The following is a 20097-nucleotide window of genomic DNA, read 5'->3' on the forward strand; positions in this document are numbered from 1 at the left end:
ATATATATATATAAATACACAACTTGCCATGGCTCTCAAAGTCATATCTATAAGGTAGTATTTTTGTTTTTGTTTTTTTACAAGTAGCACCGGCAAGTGTCAAGACTAATTTTGGCTCTCTGATCACCACCATCGTCCAAGTTCTGCCCATCACTTTGTCATTATCCTCCTCAGATGCTCTATAATAATACCTTCTCCAAGTTCGTGATTAGAAGGCATTGTAAATATTTTATACAAAAGTCCTAAGACTATATATTTTTTTCTTCTTGTGATGTTGAGAAAATTCAAAGCCATTTTGTTCTAATTATAGAAGTAAAATAGTCATTGTAATCTGTCTCAATATGCATTCAGTTACCGTAATTTAATGTTCTGCAAACACTTATACTTAGCAAATTTTTTTTCCCTCAGTTCATGTGTAAACTTATTGATTTACTTAACAAATTAATCAGTTGCTTAGTTGATGTCTATTTCCTCTACATGCCTGGTGAAAACAGAGATCTTTCTGTCAGAGTTCTGTTTAATATGTAGAGACTGCAGCTAAGCCCACTTAAAGTGCAGGCAGTGATCAGTAAACATTGCTTGAATGAATGCATAAATAATAATAGGTACTTTATGGTTTAGAAAAAAATGAATGCAAGAAAACAAGTGCTAGGAATAAACTGTTGCAAGGAGGTTGCTTGTTTGTCCTGGTTGCCCAGAACTGAAATAATCACATAGAAACTGTATTTATTAAAATCAATGCTTAGGCTATTAGCTCTAGCTTCTTATTGGCTAACTCTTACATATTAATTTAACCCATCTCCATTAATCTGTGTATCGCCACATGGCTGTGGCTTACTGGGTAAAGTTCCGTCTGTCTCTGGTGGGGCTACATGACTTCTCTTTGACTCTGCCTCCTTTCTCCCAGCATTCAGTTTAGTTTTCCCCGCCTACCTCTGTTCCCTGCTCAGCCCAAGACAGTTTCTTTATTAACCAATGGTATTCACAGCATACATAAGGAAATCCCACATCAATAAACACAGTAAAACTTAAGGTATATTTGTTAAGTGTAAATATGCCTTTACATAGATGCGGTGCTTGTACAATGGCCAGTGTTGCACAACTGAAAACAATGGCCAGAGAAGCTGGGATGAACACAGAGAGCCCTCACCAATCTATGTGAAAGGTTATTTTTTCTTTAAAACATTTTCAAATCATTAAGCTCTCTTGATGTTGGCTCTAAAGGTACTGGAAAATTGGAGGGGGAAACTAATATTTATTTAGTCTGTAATAATTTAAAACATTAGAAACATCAAGAATGTAGTGGATTGTTTGTTCATAACATCTTACCAGGTTAGTGAATAATGTTTGCCTTCTTGCACTGGTGTATCTTACAGGACAGCAAGTCATTCTTTTCTCTTGGTGACCATTGTCATGCTCTCTCAGTTTGAATCAGCATCTAATATTATAGTCTTTTCTACTTTGTGTGTCAAGAAAGGCCTCTGATTTTCTTTAAGGCAGGGTCATTGTTTTATTACAACTCGTTTCCTTGCCGGGCAGTGGTGTCACATACTTTTAATCCCAGCACTTGGGAGGCAGAGGCAGGCAGATCTCTGTGAGTTCGAGGTCAGCCTGGTTTACTAGAGCTAGTAGTTCCAGGACAGGTTCCAAAGCTACAGAGAAACCCTGTCTCTGAAAACCAAAATCTAAACCAAACCAAAACAAAAAGCAACAACTACTTTCTTCATATATGTTGATGAGCTTGCCTTCATTAAGTTCCTGTGTGTATCCAGAGCCCCTCACATGGCGAGTGAAAGCATTGCCAACATTCCATTGACCTGGACGTCTTCTATATATTCATTACCTCTGCTTCAGAGTTTTCTTCAATTACCACCATCTTTTGTTTGTGTGCTCCACTGGCTCATGTTGGTTGGCCAGTTCTGTTTTTTGGATTATCTGTGCCAAGTGGATTTCCCATGAGGAGACATGAAGGCAACACACTCTGATGTCTGTGTGTGAATTGAATCATGAGTGTTCAGTGGCCAATCACTGATAGACTAAAGAAATACCATGATTGGCCAATGATCAAAACTCCCATTTGTTTGTTATGCAGTGATTAGTGGATGGAAGTGCTAGCTTATACTTAAAGCAAGAAGTTTATAGTTAAAGCAAGAACAAGAGGATATACTGTGTTAGCTGAAACGCGAACTGTACTGTTGAGGGACTAGGGTTATTTACTAGACCATGGAAACTGTTATACATGCATGTTGGCATGAGCCAGTAGCACTGCATAAACCCTAGGCTTTCTCTTGTAACATACATTTTTAAAAAATTATTCAAGTAGGACCAGTTTGCCCGTGATTGCGCTTTCATTTGATTTTGTGTGTTTACATGCCATAAGCTGGCAATCTTTACTTCACGTTTTATTTGATGGTATTTTAGTGGCAATCCCATAGAAGAATATTTACTTTCACTTTCTTCTCTTCTTGTGTGTGGGTGTATACATTTCTGAACACATGTGCACAGGTATGTGAGGTTGTCATTCATGGGGATGTGGGGAAATGAGAGATTAATGTCAAATTGCCTTTCTCAGCTTCTTCTCCATCTTTTTCCTTTCTATTTTTCAAAACAGGGTTTCTCTGTATACCCTTGGCTGTCCTGGAACTCTCTCTGTAGCCTAGACTGGCCTTGAACTAAGAGATCTGCCTGCCTTGGCCTTCTAAGTGCTGGGATTAAAGGTGTGTGCCTCCACCACCTGGCTCTTCTTCTCCATCTTATTTTTTGAGACACCGTGTTTCGCTAACCCTGGACTTTCTGATGTAAATGGAAACTGCTTTTTGTTTCCTGGCCGTCCAGACCCGAATAATTGCACAAAACACTAGATTAATTACAACACTCTTTGGTCAATGACTTAGGTATATTCCTAGCTAGCTGTTACATTTTAAATTAACCCATTTCTATTAATCTATGTATCATCATGAGGCTGTGGCATCTTTCTCCTTCAGCAGCTACATGGCATCTCCTTGACTCCACCTTTTTTCTCCCTGCATTCAGTTTAGTTTCCCCGCCTAGCTCTATTCTGTCCTGCTATAGGCCAAAGCAACTTCTTTATTAACCAATGGTAGTAAAACATTCACGGCATGCAGAGGAGAATTGCCCATCAAGAGTAGGCTTGTTTGGGTAGACTGGCTTGTCAGACAGTTTTTCATTTGGATGTTGGAAATCCAAGGGCAGTTCCTCATGCTTTTGCAGCAAGAGCCAAGAGCATGAGCCATTGAACCATCTCCCTAGCCTCACTTTTTTTTAATGCAAAGGAATTGAAATGCAGATCTTGAGTATGCTAAGCAGGAACTCTCTGTTTGAGTCACATCTCCAGCCCCTCCTTTCCACATCACAGTTTATGCCTACATGGTATTTTGTTGATTATTTGTATCATGCTTTATTTAACCAATACTCTTTTCTTGATATTTATGATTTACATTTTCCTCAATTATAAACAGTACTATCAATTTTATATTAAAATTTCTGAAATAATACGTTTTTGAATAAGTAATTTTAGTAGAAGAACTTCTGGCTTATAAAAATATACTTTCAAAACATTTTTACATACCTCTAAATTTCCCTTTGGAGTGTTTTGTTCATGGTACTATCACCATGGGATTCTGGAGACTCCTAAATACTGGCCAATGTCATTCTATTTCCATCACTTCCTTTTTACTAGATAAAGCATGCATTATACTTAATAATTAGCTTTTATTACTGGATTGACTATTTGTGAATTTGTTTATAGTAATTATATTTTGGTTGATGGCTTAGTCTGTCCTACATTTCCATAGATTTCATTCAGATGGTAGGGACTTACATGTTTTCTGAGGCTGCTTTGACATGTCTATTCCTGCAGATATATATGAATGATATATGCTCATCTGTATATAATATTTATTGTTTTTTGCCATTATTGGTTTTACTCAGGCATATGGAAGTTTCCATGAGCCTTAGTTTTGCAATGTGGCCTCCAAGTGCTCCTGTTCCTTTCTCTTTAAAGAGAATAACCCCCAATCTGGGTGAATTTCTAGTTAATTTTTCATTACATGATTTCAGGAGACAGGGTCAAAAGGAGCTAGTAGGCCATTCAATTATGTGCTTAAGTGTGTTGGAAAAGATTCTTCCCCCCACTTCAGATGTACAATATTTTACTTGGGTTTGTTTTTCAAGTGCATTGAAGTGTGACTAAACATTTTTGGATACTGCCATTATATAAAGAAGAGATCCCACCTTGTTAAATATTCCTTCGTCAGCTTTCCCGTTACCCAGTCACAGGCAGCAAGGAACCCGCGAGGGACCCGCGAGGGCGGAGGGCGGGCAGGTGCTTGGCCTAGGAATCTCAGGATTGGGGGGCTCTCTTGTCCCTCCCACTGCTACCTGAAGAAGTGATTGGTTCCAGTTGATTTCTGTCTCATAATTTTGGGTAGGTCATAAGTGAGGAGGAGGGGAAGTCATGAGGTTGGACCTCAGCTCATCTGAGGGCTCAAGGTTCTTTCTCATAAACCACACAAGACTAGACAGCTGTCCTTTGAAAAGGACGGAGAACTGAGATACAGTTTGGCTCAGAGGAACAGAGAGGCTTTGATTTCTCTCTGGCTTGAAGTTGAAGATATAAAGGATGTCCGCCGAAACTGTGGAAGAGAAACCCAATAATCTTGGGGAGAGAGGAAGAACTCGAAGCTACACTGTCCTCTGGGTTTACCAGCCAGTCTTTAACCACAGTATTTTCACTTCTGCAGTCTCCCCTGCCGCAGAACGCATCCGGTTCATCTTGGGAGAGGAAGATGACAGTCCGGCGCCTCCTCAGCTCTTCACTGAACTCGATGAGCTGCTGTCTGTGGATGGACAGGAGATGGAGTGGAAGGAGACAGCGAGGTGAGGCATGGCTGACTGACTGCAGTGCTGGCCCGGGGAAGCCCGTGTAGGGCAAATGGATGAGCCATGAGGCTGCCTTCTCTGGCCTTTGCAGCAGGTGGCTGATGGGTGTGATGCTGGGTTAGGAAGAGGGTAATTCTGTTCCTTCCGTCCTTGTACATTAATGTGGATGCAGGGTAGCTTTTGTTCATGGCTGGAGCATATTTTAGTAACCAGGGCTATATGAATTTGACTTTTGTTGATGAAGAAGTCAATCTCAATTTATAGGCTATTTAGTGGTAAAACATAAAGGCAATAATAAACTCTAGCACCCAAAGGCTGTGACCAAAAACATCTCTAAACATCTCTACATGTGAACACATCTTGTGTGGTCTTCTGTGACATTGTCTATTCCCAGATAGAAGGGGTACTGTGGACACATGGTGCTAAGACAAAGATGGTATAATTTCACATAAAGACCCATTATCTTCTAAATTTTTAGCTGAAAGCAAGTAGAAGGTTCAACTGAATTTGAAAGTCAGATGCCTCAGTTTAATTCTATACTCTGTCCCATTAGCTGCATGATCCTTTTTCTTAGGAGAATGAATAATATCGCCTTTTACATATGACATGTATGCAGGTATATAAGATGTATACCATATAGATATACTGTGTGATACGTATAATCATATCATGAATGCTTGTGTGGACACAATTTATAAATTGTTCAGTGCTTTGCAAGTTTCTAAGGTTTTAGAAGTCACGACAGAGATTTTCTCTCATTGAGACTTAGATACATATTGCAGACTAAATCTACAATGTGCACTAACCCTCTGTAGCATGCGCCTTGATGCATCTATAAAGCATCCTCCAAAAGGACGATCCTGGACCAAAGGCTCTTTCTTACTAGCCCTTTCCATTTCTTCCTTTCTTTCTTCATGGAGTGAGACTCCCACTCTTTCAGGTTGGGAAGACTTAGTCAGCTGTTGGCTTTGCTGTTCACTAAATAGCTCAGCACAGTTGCTAGGCTTCCTGAGCCCCAGTTTCCTCGTCTGCCAAGAGAGGTCTTTCAGGATTCCCTTTTCTCTGGCACCACACACATTTTCTCGCTCTAAAATTTCTTTCCTGTGTATGTTTAGTCAGCAGTGCCTCTAACAGTCCCTTTGATTCTTCTTTTCATGTTGAAATATTTGTTCACATTGACGGGAACACAGGGGTGACTTTGTTTTTTGTTTCTTGTCAAATGTTAGCTGCCCATTAGTTTACGTGACCCCTGGTCTCAGCAAGATGAAGAAATGACAGTTCACGGAGTAGGCAACTCAGTGTTGAATGAAATGGTTATAATATTTCCATTTTTGATTCATTTTGGTCCAGGAAGGATGACAGGTATCACGCTCTGAAGCCCAGGCTGAACCTGAGCTCATGGTAATTCTTCTGCCTCAGCCTATTCAGTACTGAGATTACAGGATCGAGTTATGATGTTTGGTCATATGGGATTGTAAAGACCAAGATGGCCTTACATTCTTTGCCATCTTTAAAATCTGTTTTAGGGAAGTTATGTTCCATTGTGGTGATGCAATCCTAGAGAAACTATGCTTCTATAGTGGAAGGTTGTCCAGGGAGAAAAGTGTGGATAAGTTCTCCTACTTAGGGATCATTATGATGATTTGTAATTCCATTTCTGATATTGCCTTCATTATTACATGAATTCATTCAGAGTCAGAGATCACCCAGTCCTGCTTACTCTAGTATTCTCACAGCCTTGAAGTGCCTGGTTCAGAAAAACTACTCATAAATATGTGTTGAGTATTTGACTATTGGGGAAACGCTTGCTTTAAAAGTAGTTACTCTTTTGATTTTTTAATTTAACATACCAATTTATAATGTTCATTATGACCTTTCCATATTGGTATATAAGTATTTTAATAGAAAAAATAACTATTTTGAACATAATAGTTTTCTCTTTCTGCTGTGGTCTTTCAGACTCCAGGTACCCAGCTTATCAATGCTATAGCTCAGGCGAGGCCCCATGCTTCAAATTTCAAGGGATTTCATCATATACTGATGGCATCTCCATTTATATCTCTAGACTTTCTTCCTTATTTAATCAGCGTTGAGTAATTGGAGGGCTATTAGCAGTCATGTCATTAGTATATGCAGGCCTGTTCCTCCTACAGATTTCTCCATCTCAATACATAATTTCATTGTCTTGGATACTTCAGCCAGAACACCAGAGCTTCTTTGTCTCCTACCTTTCTTATACATGCTTTCTGATCAGTTGGCAGATTTGATTTTACTCTCTGAAATCCTCAGGTATTTCAGCATCTCACCGCATTTCCTGCTCAACACTGCTTTAGGCCAATTTCTGCCTCTGCAAAACCTTCTGATTAGTTGGTCTCTTTAAACCTGCCTTTATTATGCTTATAAACTATCTACCCTGAGGTACTCCAATAGCCTTCTGTCTCTTTTCCTCCAGTTCAGCCTGCTGGAGCCCCAAAGGCCAGTTGTACTGCTCTCTGAGGGACTCTGTCCTTGCCACCTCTCTGTTCCCAGGCACCCATCAACTATCTACATGACTCGCTTGCTTACCTCCTTCAGGTTGTTATGCAAATATCACCCGACTTTTGCCTTGAAACATTTCACCTATACCTCCTATCCCAGTTCTTCTATTGTATTTTTGACCCTTTGCACTTCTTACCATTTAGCCTCTTATCTCCCTTGTTATTGTGTCTTCCCAATAGAGCTAAATCTCTGAGCGGGCGGGGATTTCCACTTATCTTGTTCAGCCCCGCGCTTCTCATGCTTACAGCTACCTGCTGCATGGCCTTTCTCCAGGAGCAGGGCGTGAAAGAGTGAATGTGTACAGGAACGGAGTCTTGGTTCTCAGCGTGCGGTCCTGTCCGAATTCTGGGGAGAGGTTTGGCAGCAATTATGCTTCTGGGAATATTTTGATTTCCAGTAATCTGTACTGCTTGTGACATACACTGCGTCAGAGGCTTTCTGTAGTGATGTTTGACTTCCATTTGTGATGTGCATTTTCCAGCCACAATAAAAATTCCAACTCCCTATTAAAAGACCTCAAACCTCCCAGATGAATAAAATTTAAGTGCTTAGAAGAGAGTCATTTCATATGCAATGATATGGCATGAATAAATTTTTTTTTCTGGCTGAAAAATTGTTTGATATTTTTTTTTCCTATGAAAATTCCAGTTGATAGACAATTGTTTGGGCTGTGTGTGGCAGGGTGCTAGGTACCTGGGGTCTCACACATGCTAAACACGGGCTTTACTGGTGGATTCCATGTGCTCCACCAAGCACTGGTGACGGAGGGACACTTTTATTCCAAAGAGAGCTAACTTTCTAGACTTTTCCAACTAGATGTAGTTTCTAGTGTGGAACTACACCCCACAGAACAATTGTCATTCTTTTTTCTCCCCATTAAGGTTTCCAGTTGGCAGATGATTTTATTTAGCTGAGACTATTCTGTGGCAAGCTTTGGCATTACTGTGACCTGAGTCCCACTTCAGGAATTTTAGGCTGCTTTTATTCTTCAAATAATGACAGTGTTTTTAGTAATAGAGAAGATGGCCCTTGTGAGTCTGAGAAAGTAGAGTAGTTATGAAACATTAACAGCAAGAGAAGCCTTTACTAGTGTGGGATTTAAAGCGGCATGTAGCTCTGTGGTCTTCCTTGTTACATTTCCCCCCGTTTTGTCTTTCCTAGAAGATAAGGGAGAACTTTGAAATTTCCAGTGGCTTTCCCAAAATAGTGTAAAGATGAAGACTGTGCAGAGGGTAGGCTTCTCGTGCTGGGACAGCATGTCTGGTGGAGGTACCATGTTGGTCTTTTTAGAGGGCATTTTTGGGATGTGTAGTCATTAGAAAAATTAACATTGAGTCCGACTGTAGTGATTAAGACGGGATCACTTGAAATGGTGAAGAAGCCTCTATTCCCCATCAAAACCCATTAAAGTAAACTGGGATTGGTGGACCATGGCTGTAATCCTAGCCCTGGCCGTGGAGTTGAGAATATGAGAAATTCTTGGCTACATAATGAGTTTTAGGCCAGCCTGGAATAAATGAGATCATGCCACAAAACAAAATAAAACAAAAAAGAACAGAAATCAAAGTGAACAGGAATCCGTTAGCATCAGTTCACAGGTGGACAAAGTAGGCGGATTAAGGACTCACTCCTAGTCTTGCTTTGAAGATGGTCCAAAGTCATGAGGAAGGGACGGACTTCTTCTTTCTTCCACGTCTTCACTTGAGTTAGGATTAGCTTTTCCAAGGTGACTCCTCATTTTCCGTTCGTCCTTAGTGAGTTTTCAGTGGCCAGCGCTGAACGTCACCAATATGACATGGTTATATATGTTAAAGATCACCCACACCGTGTCATCCAATCTGCTCTGCTAAACCTGATCAAAAAGAAAACCATCCCAAGTTCTCAGAAACGTTAGCCAACAGAGGAAAAGGGCATCGATGTGTCATGTCCAGGGACACAATGCGAACTAGTGTTTATTTGTGTTTCTGTTGGGTATGCTGACCCAGCTCACCTCTGGGGAATCTCTTAAGGTCATGGCCACAGAACAGCAGCGTGCACCTTACACTGTGAGTTTGCGATCTTCTTAACCCACAGTTCTTTGACTTTCTGTAGCAGAGGACTCTGGGAAATTCCCTGGTGGACTGAATTGATTTTTTTTTTTTCTGTAAGAAGAAGGAGATTTGGGGAATCCAATAACCTATGTAATTAGACATCATTATATTTAGTTAATTATATGCATTGCTTTCCACAGTTGATCTAGAAATTTCTGAACTCTCCTTAAAATAGCATTTATCCCAGGTACACACTAGCCTGGGCTTCTTTTATGTATAACGAATCACTTTTTAATTAGCACGAAATTCATTATTATTATGTCCGTAGTTTTACACAGTTGGATCTTATTCCCGTGCAAAGGTCATGAGGATTTTCCACTATGAAACTGGCCGGGTTTAAAGTTGAAGGTCTTGTCTTTACTTAATTATATTTAATCACATGATTGGAAAGTTGCAAAACTCAGTGATTCCCACTGGGCCTTCTGTTTCTTCAACAAGCGAGTGAAATGCTCTCTGCTTGGCAACCACACAAAGTATATTAAACTGCAGAGTACTTTATCATTATTCTTCTAAGACCTTGGAATAAATAAAATTCACCTCATAAACTGCTCCTCCAAGGGGACAACAGTTTTGTAATTGCATGCATTTAGAAAGCCAACATCTAAAATTAATTTTCCTGTAGCCTGTCACATGCTGACAAAAGAGAGAGGGAAAGAAAGTGAGAAGCCCATTACAAGTGTGTAGCTATTCCTAGTGATTGTGGAGGGTAGACGGAGGCTTTCAGTACGTGCCACGGTGAAAGTGTCTGTTTTTTAAAAACATAATTACATGGGCCTAAAGCACCTTTGCAAAATGTCTGGTGCTTGGATAGTCTGAACTTTGGTCTCTGCCTTAGCCTTCTTTTTAATGGATGTTGATTTGAATCGAGGCGTGTTGGCTGTTTGTTTTTCAAGTTTGCCCTTGATGTGCGAGGCGGGTAGACAGCGCATGCACCCCTTCTGGGATGAAACTATCTACATTCAGTTTATATGACTAAATCAGTAAAACCATCCCCTGAACAACTAGAGTAATAGCTTCGTTTGATAGGCATCCCGCCAGTTCCTGTATGCTGTTAGCTATGTTATGCCGTCATCACAGCATTCAATATTTATGGAAGCTGATGTGGAATAGATGCTAAAATGAGCCACGAGATCGTATACATCCCCTAGAAATAGAAGTGTAAACAGTGCACTACTTATGAGACTTCGCTTCCTTTCCTCACGGTTATCTTGACCTGTGGGGCTGGTGTGATCCGTTGAGATGAGCGATGCTCTTCTGAATGCTCAGCCTAGTTGAAAATTTATGATTTCTCATTGCTCTTGAAGAACTTACTCTGATTTCTGCTTTTAGTCAGTCAGCAATATAAGCTGCAGAGAGGAAGAAATACAGGGCAGGCCGGAGGAGAGTCAAAAGTTTGCTCCCTTCTGAAAGGTTTACTAAGCTTCTGTTGCCTGGTTAATTGAGGATTGTCTTAGTCTATTCATGCTGCAGTGACAGAATACTGTAGACTAAATATCTGACACACAATAGAAAGTTATTCTTTATTGCTTGGGGGTGTGGGAAGTCTAGGATTAAGGGCTTTGGGATTTGGTGTGTGAGTGATAGGACCCACATGCTCTTGGTGGCACATTCTAGTTGCAAAAGGCCCCACCCTAGGCACTGGAATTTCAGCATATAAAGCTGGGGATGGTGGCTCCACCTATAATCCTAGCACTTGGGAGACTAAGGCAGATTGGTTGTCCTGAGTTCAAGGCTAGTCTCTACTAATAGAGTGTGAATGAATGTCTTCAAATTCCAGCCCAACAACAGCAAACACCCCCCCCAAACCAAACCCTCAAGATTTTAACGTATAATTAAAATATTTATGTATTTATTCTTACTTATATTATATTGTGTGCATGTTTGCATAGCTGTAGGTGTGTCCGCATCATAGTGTGTGTGTATAAGTTGGGATAGTTTTTTTGTGAATTGCTTTTCTCCTTCCACCAAGGGTTCTAGGGGATCAAATTCAAGCTGTCAGGATAGCATAGCAGTGGTTTTACCTGCTGAGCCTGTTCGTCAGTCCAACATAAACATTGTAGGAGATTCAAATACCACACCACAGCACAGCACAGCACACCATACCACAGTGAAACGAAACAACAACAAAACAGAATTCTCAGTCTCCAAGATTTCAACATAGAAATGTTAAAGAAATCAATACTCAGGCCATATCAAGGGTAGGGGCAGAAAACAGCCCCTACTGTAGACAAAGTCATGCTTAGTTCTCTTTCATGGTATAAGGTTCGCAATGCAGATTTATGGCAGTTGATGGATGGCAACTTAGTTAAGAGAGGTAAAGGGGAAATGAAGCCTGCTTAAAATATTACATGTCATCGTTCCTAGTTTATCCTGGGCTTAAGTTCTGTGATCAACTATTCCCTCAGCTAGTGAGAAACTCTTAGGGGTACAGAATATGCACTTGCATCTCTCTAGGTAGTGCTGAGCTGATCCGTAGATGATGGACATGCCTACCTTTGAGTCTGATTTTATGTTAAAAATGAAGACACATATAATAAAGCAGTTCATCCAGCGACTACCACAGCATGCTTAAATTTCTGTAAGCGAGCAGGAAAAGATGTTATTCAAAGTTATCAGCATCATAATAAGCATATGATTATTTTAGAAGTAACCCAGTTACTTTAATTGCATAATATTATTTTGGTTATAACCATACAATATTGTAAATGTGTGATGTCATTTTCTTCTAGCTTCTTCTATTTCTCTGGAAATAATTCCAACCAAAGAGGAAGAAAATGTCACTTGAGACACATAGACGCACCGGGAGGGGCATTATAGATGTTTCCCAATCTGTTTCGAAATGTGTTTCAACTACTTCTATAGAAACAAGCTGGGTCCAGTTTTGAAGATTTAGAATCTCTTTGGTGATGATGCTGAATTTTAAACTGTTTTAAGAATTTTTATTATTATTTTGAGAATTTCATACCTGAGTCCCATATTTACATCATTTCTTCCAGCTCCTCCAGTATCTCCCCTACTCCCTCTCAGCGTCATGACCTCTTTCTGTCTGTATTTCTGTACATATTATCCTCCTGAGTCCATCTAGCTATGCTCAGATGTACACGTGACCATGAGTTGACCAAGCCTAAGTAGCTTTTAAACTCCACAGCTACAAAGGTAAACATTTAAAAGTCAAGGCCACTTGCTGTTTCAGTGGGCGTAATATAATACACAGGGCGAAGGGGACTCTCATAGCTGAGAGGCTGGAGATAGAAGTTACCATTGACATGTAGGGGGTTTCTTGGCTCTGAGGAGCTTTCTGGGAGAAGTGTAGAGGGATAGGTAAAGTACTTCTGAGTTAGGTGAGTGCTGCGTGTGATAAAAATCCTCAAGTCTTCTTCCACACTGTGATTGATCTCTTGATCTGTCTCACAGTGGTCCTCCTTAGTGAGTTTCATCCTCTTCCCGGGGCTTGACTAGAGTTCTATAAATAATCCCTTCTGTGGTGTTTCCTCTGACCCCTGCCCTTTGTTCTCATCCGCAGTGAGGTAGGTGAGTGTTTAGCTTGTTCTAGGAAAATGTTTTTCAATCATTAAACCCTTGGGTGAAAAATCTAGGAAAACAGAATTTAACCCCATTGTTACCATTTCAGCATCCTTCAGAGGTCTGATGGGAAAGGAAAAGAATGGCTTCCTACTTCCTCTGGCTGCTTAGGAGAGGCTGTGTGATCTGATCATGCATTATAAAGGCTTCCCAATGTGTTCTTTCCCCCTCAGACTTACATGTCTTTGTTTTCTCTGCTCTCAAAATGTGTACATGTCCTAGAAAGCAGAAGCTGAGGATGAGGGCTGTTTGTCCCACTGCAAAGGTTGCTAGAGAATGTGTTATTATTCCAGTGAGACCGTGGTCCATCGGACTTGCTCATTTTAAACATGTGGAGCCTGGCTTCAAGGGTCAAATCCCTATTAGCCTCTCAGTGAGAGTGACATATGCCAGCTGAGGCAAAGCGCTCTACTGCAGACATGGTAAAACATAGTCCTTGCTAAGCATCAACAACTGGGCATTTTTCATTTGAGATACTGTTGGTTCATTGTTGCTCCTCCATCTTACCCACATCTACCCTGTAAGGTTCCCACAGAATGTCCACAGTGGTGCTAGTTTTAGAATTACAGGATTGTGCCACATGGAGGATTTTGAGACGTGTGTTTTTCTCATCTAAAATCACCTTTGTACCCATTCCTAGGGATTTCATGGCTACATGGGGAGGGGGCCAGTGCTTTGACTTCTTTTGGTCCAGTTTTTTCTTAAAAGGAGGAACGGTTTTGTCACTCTGTATTCCTGAAGATGACAGAGTTGATGGCATGATAATTAACTATTAAGATCGCACGGGAGGAGACGTTCTGGACTTGCTGGTCCGGGCGTGGGCAGGGTGAGTGCTGCCTTCAGGGAAGGTTGCAGTTCTTCTGATTGTCTCACTAATCTCATCTTCCTAGGTGGATTAAGTTTGAAGAAAAAGTGGAGCAGGGTGGGGAACGATGGAGCAAACCCCATGTAGCCACGCTTTCCCTGCACAGCTTGTTTGAGCTGAGGACCTGTATGGAGAAGGGATCCATCATGCTTGACCGGGAGGCCACGTCTCTCCCACAGCTGGTGGGTGAGTATGCCGTTTCTGGTTCCTCTTACTGTTCAGGAATGACCTTGCATGCAGATGCCTGCTAGGGTGAGCAGGGTTGAATGTTCTCTGGAACACTTGTTCTAAGTTCTGTGTCATGAAATGAGTGATTTATAAAAATTTTAACTAATACTGAGAAAAATAGCATTCAGAAATAATGCCCATCTCCGGGTTGTTGATACTATTTTGGAATATTCTCTTCTGGATTTATTTGCCAGTCTTCTACTTTGTGCTTTTCTCCTACCCTCTATTTTTTATTACAACTGAGATCATATTTAATGTGCACAAACATCTTAATTTTTACTTACTAGCATAATTAACATTTTTGTATATGCATTTTGGTGTGTGCTTCTGTGTCTGCATGTATGTGAATGAATGTTCCTGTGGAGGCCAGAGGTAAACCCTGCTTTCATTTCTCAGGAGCCAACCCTTATTTTTGAGTCAGTGTTTCTCCTTGGGCTGGAGCTCACTTTGTAGGCCAGCAGTGGACCACAGTGACCCACCTGTTTCTATCTCTCCAGGGCTGGTTTTATAAGTACACACCACTATGTCTGTTTTTTTTGTTGTTGTTGTTGTTGTTGTCGTTGTTTTTTGCTTGTTTTTTTTTTTCCCGTTATTTCTTTGTTTTCTTAAACATGTGTTCTGGGGATTGAACTGTTTCTCAGGCTTGCTTACTTACTGAGCCATCACCTCACCTTAGGTTAATATTTTGGAAGAAGCACCCTCTCACCCCCTTATCTTAACGGGCTGTCTGGACACTAGGTTTTTAGAACTCTGACTGTAACAGAGACCGCTCTTTCACTTAGATTTTGTGCACCTCAGTTTCAGGATTGTCAGAAGAGAGTTTGCATCTTCGGAAAGAATGAAAATCCTTCACTTCCCGGGCTGGTGTGATAGAAGGCAGTTGTCCAGCCATTTAGCTGTGTGTAGAGCAGTGTCGTGGGGCAGGATGCCAGCTGTGCCTTATGGGCTGGTGACTGAGTCGTCACGTTGGCACAGGGCATCATTCATATCGCCAGACCCTGTGGAATTTCTCTGCATGAAATTTCACCATTTATTCCTTCCACTGAGTGTGTGTTTTGCTCTCTATGAAAAAGAAAAGTTCTTTTGAAGGAGTTGTATATTTCTTCCGTGTGATACTGAGTGGTTTCACAGGAAGAATGCCGGGATTACAGTGGGCAGCTTTAACTAACGTCTTCTGCTTTAACTCACAATCCGCTACTGTGGATGGTCATGGTCAAAGACACATTCCTTACCACTCTTGGAGACGCGGTTTCCTCATCTGTGAAGGTAGTAGGAAGGTGCATGCCTGAGTTCCTTTTCCCGGTGCTATGATAAAAAACTTTGATGAAAGCGACTTAAGGCAAAAAGTTTTCTTTTAACCCACGATTCCAGGCTGTAGCCCACCCTAGCCGCAAAGTCGCCAAGGCAGCAGCCCCAGAGAACTGCCCACATTACATCCATGCTCAGGAATGGAGAGCCGGAAACACATGCACGCTTGAGCTCAGCTTGCCTTCTTTTTGTCCAGTCTAGGACCCAGATCCACAGAGTGGTGCTGTCTGCTGTTAGGCTGGGACTTGCCACATCAGTGTATGTAACCGAAACTGCCTCCCACAGACATGTCCACAGGCTCATCTAATCCAGGTGGCCCCTGCTAGAGATGCCCATCCTAGGTGATGCTAGACTGTGTCTGGTTGACGGTGTCCCTCTCAGAATGGTTAGGAGATTTAAAGTCACCAGACCTGCTGGCTTCAGGCTTTTCCCTCAGTGTAGTTAGCTACCTAGCTTTTCCTACATCTTACTTATCAGATCACAACTTGAAGACTTTTGAGTCTGGCAGGTAGATTCTTGGGGATTTCATGAGCAGAAAGAAAAATCCCAGAAAGTATGGACGGAAGAGATGGAAGTAGTAGAACATTCATTCGTTCGTCCATTTGTTTGTTTGTTTACTTTTATATTTTTTTGCTGGTCTTGGAGCCGATCAACAGGGGGATGAGTTCCTTTTTCTGTGAAGCTGAACTTTTCTGTTGTGATCTTCAGTTCCAGACTGACCTATCTTAAAGAGTTCCTGGTTTCTAGCAACTCTTTGCCTCTGTACATAGCGGAAGCCAGAGTCCCACATTAAATCAGACCCTCTTTAGCCAATGATCAAAAAGAGAAGATCTGACATCTACTGCATTTAAAAAGTTTTACTGAGTATTTGATATTCTTGCTTAATTTCCCATAACTTTGTATCATTGGCTTCAGACTCTTCTAACCTCCATGCATTTACTTTAAACATTGTCATTTCATGTTAAAATTAGATACCACTAGGTCACTTTGAGGTGTCATCACTCACTAATATGTTTGCTCCGCAGTCCCCAGAGCAAGGAGGCAGAGTGCCAGTGTTATCAATTCTGGCACTGATGATACAGAAAAACAGTTCAGAGGCGAACCACACACCATGGGCAAAACAAAGGGAGGAAAAAAAAAAGGCCAGCCCTGCCGAAGAGGACACAGAGCTTGTTTAGGAGAACGCAGCCCAATAGAGAAATGAAAATCCTCCAACAGAATAAAAGCATGTGGAGACCAAAATATGACCTGTGCAAAGCCTTTATTTCATTTTCAGTGACAGAGGCAGCGCAGTAATTTGGAGAGTTATAATGACTGTTTTGTGATTAGGAAGAGCTCTTCCTAGCGGAGGATGAAGTAGAGTAGCCGTGTTCCACATATGCCGGGACATAGGACAGCTACACGCTCCCCAGTCTCATGTTCTATTTCCTCCCAGCAGCCCGGTTTTACTCCTGAAAGTGGGAAGAAGCAATAGCAAATGTGATCATACACAACAAATCGGTTGATTTCCAGCCCTCCTTTTGGTCTGCCTGCTATTGCTCCTCACCACCTGCCCTGAGAGGATGACCTCTGCAGGTCATGGGCAGTGGTGTGGGGCTGGACAGGGTGTGAGCTCTGCAGGTCATGGGCAGTGGTGTGGGGCTGGACAGGGTGTGAGCTCTGCAGGTCATGGGCAGTGGTGTGGCGCTGGACAGGGTGTGAGTTGTGTTCGTTCTTACCTTAAAGTCAGCTTCCTTATGAGTCTCCCAGGACCTCTCTGTGGTTTGAAGAGTGTGTGTGTGTGTGTGTGTGTGTGTGTGTGTGTGTGTATGTGTGTGTGTGTGTGCGCGTGTGTGTGGCATCCCTATATATTTTAATAGAAAGATTTGTCTTTGAAGCATGACACAAGATGAGACACAATTTCCAGGGATGATTTTAGTAGGTTTATTATTGGCACCGCCATTGTAATCCTACATTTAAGGGTGTCATTCACACATGAAGGCAAGTTCATGGAATTTTCTTCCACTTTTAAGTTTATAAAAAAAAAGTTGAAATCCATTTCAGGTGTTCAGCACAATGAGAAATGGATGAGAAAATGTAGCTCTATTTTTGGAGCTCATTCATGCAGCTATACCTCTAAAGGCAGCCCAAGCTCTTCTGTCTATCGGCAGATGTGTGAGTCCCGATGTTTCTTGTTTTTCTCTTTTCCCTAAAGCCCCACATTTTATGCTTTTCAAATTTATATTGATTGTTATTTATAATCATAAGATTAATATATGTTCATTTAAAAATAACCTGTAAAACGCTTCACTACAAAAATAAAACCTTCCCGAATTTTACCACTAAAGTAAAACCTTTCCTAATCTAGTTTTGTCTGTCATCTCCATAGGTTTCCTATGTAACTCTGTTTATCCACACAAAGTGGAATTACAGTTCCTCATTTGTGTGTGTGTGTCTGCCTTGTAACGCTGGGGTTACAGGCATGCACAGCCCTCCTGGGCTTTTTACGTCTATGTCAGGACTTGAACTCAGGTCTTTGTGCTTGCAGAACAAGCACTCTTATCCTCTGAGCCGTCTCTCCATCCCGTGGCTCATCAGTTTAATTTGTAATTGCTTAAAGATAAAAACATCAATATCTATATTTTCCTATTGTTCTGTAAGTAAAACATAATAGCTGTAAAATAATCTTTTCGGGTATTTGGGTGGCCCTTTAGTTATTATTATAAAGAAAAGTGCATATTTTTGTTATAGTTTTGTAAAATTGTTTGATTAGTATAGAGATCCAGTTGTAGAAGATTCAAAGCTTTTGAACATACTGGAAGGCGCTTTCGGCAAATGTCAGCACCATCAGGGAGTGGCTGTGACGTGCATCCTTCACACGGGGACAGGGACAGATGATTTGGATAGACTTAGCAGATGTCTTTATTCGTATACATTTATTTACATTATCTTTGTTAATTTGAAGTGAAGACATTTATTTGGCCTTCGAGCCCTTTCTCTGAATGCTTGCGTCCTCTTTTCCGTCTCCCATGGTCTGCCCACCTTTCTGTTGGTTCGCAAAAGCTCCACGTGGGTCGTCTCTCTCTCTCTCTCTGCCTAGAGCTTGCTTTTTAAGAAACTACCTTCAATTTTTTCTTTTTGAGGCAGAGCCTGGCTGTGCAGCCCAGCGTCAAGCTGGCTTTGAACTCACTTTGTAGCTCATCGCTGCCAGGAAACTCACAGTCCTTCGGCCTCAGCTTCCCAAGTGTTAGCATGGCAGCCAGGCCCAAGTGTGCTCGGTGGGCTTCCTTTTTAGATATGGAGACTACTGTGTGAAGTGTAGAAAGACCTCAAATGTGCATCGCCTACCCTGCTTTTAGTTAGGGCTCTGTCTCTAATTAGTCTGTATGGGGGTCAGTCACGTCTTTCCTCCTTTCTCACCTGTGTAATGAGAGCTGAACTCCATGCTCCAAGGTCTCTTAGAGTTGTTACCATGTAGCCTTGGCTCATTTTCTCGCAGTTGGTAGTGTCTGTGGGAGCTGCACACGGAGCACTTCACTTCTGTGTGGTTGTAAAAGGCACTGCCCCTACTTTCCTTTGAAAGGGTTTGTAGTTGATGCTGAAAGAGACCCTGTTACGTGGGCCATTTTTATGGAAGCTTAATGAAGGCCATCAGCCACCCAGTTGTTTTAACCTGTCTAACTCGCGGTTCCCAGGCGTGAGGAACAGAGGGCAGGCTGTGCATGCATAGGCATCGAGAAGCCTTGTCGGGAAGTCTAGATAAGAAACGCTTTCATCCACAGCCCTGGCCTTCGAAGCAGCGAGCATTTGGTACCACTCGCAGCAGACACGTTGGGGCTGTGATTTTTGTGGTTCTTCTGTAAATGGACTTTCCACGTGGAATGGGACTTGCAGGGGAGTAGGGAGTTGTGACTAAAGGCACTTAGTTTCCTAACTGTGGAACAGAGAGCTAATTGTACTGCCAGGGTCATTCTCGGGCTAACACTGAGTGGGGTTTGTGTGGTTCAAACTACCCAGCCCTGAAGGCCACTTTCAAATCAAAACGCTCACAGGAGAAACTTCCTGCCTCCTCCAGGTCCCTTACCAAGTGGTTCACGTTCTGTACATTTAGGGCCTCTGTGCTAGGCCAATGGTGGAAAATCCTTGATTTAGCCTCCTCTTGGCTTACAAATGGCTGACTGTCCATTGTGTAATCTGCTGACTTCTAGAGGTAGACTGTGAAGCTGAGTGACCGACCGCGCAAAGGTGCCAGCGAGCTCGTGTGGACGCCCGCACCTTCTCTTCAGAGCAGCATTCCTAAGGACTGCTTGTTGTCCTAACCCGCACTGATTTTCCTGTCAGACTTCTGCATAGGAACAGAAGTGGCTCCCTTTTACATGCTGCTTAGTTTCCCGAGGGGAAGGTCGCAGTGAAGAGCCCCGCCCTGCACACCTCATACAGATTCTGCAGGTGTTACTCTTAAGTGGAGGCAGAGATTAGGATAGCATGCGCAGGCTTCATGTATGCTGTGGATGTGCTTGCCTGTGAGAAACAAGATTTGTTTTCTATTGGAATAAGATTTGGTGCGCGTGCATGCGTGTGTGTGCGTATGCGTGTATGTGTGTG

The 20097-nt window shown here is 41.9% G+C and overlaps 1 protein-coding gene across 2 annotated transcripts in view; it reads left to right on the top strand.

The window, feature by feature from the left end:
• The window catches only part of Slc4a4 (solute carrier family 4 member 4), a 329959-nt gene that overhangs the window by 124933 nt on the left and 184929 nt on the right, over window positions 1-20097 (top strand). For both annotated transcript variants that reach the window (XM_013350885.2, XM_005359460.2), the window contains exons 4-5: window positions 4764-4899; window positions 14003-14163. In XM_013350885.2, the coding sequence (XP_013206339.1) occupies window positions 4764-4899; window positions 14003-14163 (297 nt within the window). The remainder of the gene's footprint in view (window positions 1-4763; window positions 4900-14002; window positions 14164-20097) is intronic.

This window comes from Microtus ochrogaster, linkage group LG1, assembly GCF_000317375.1.
Source record: "Microtus ochrogaster isolate Prairie Vole_2 linkage group LG1, MicOch1.0, whole genome shotgun sequence".
In the NCBI taxonomy this organism is placed as follows: Eukaryota; Metazoa; Chordata; class Mammalia; order Rodentia; family Cricetidae; genus Microtus; species Microtus ochrogaster.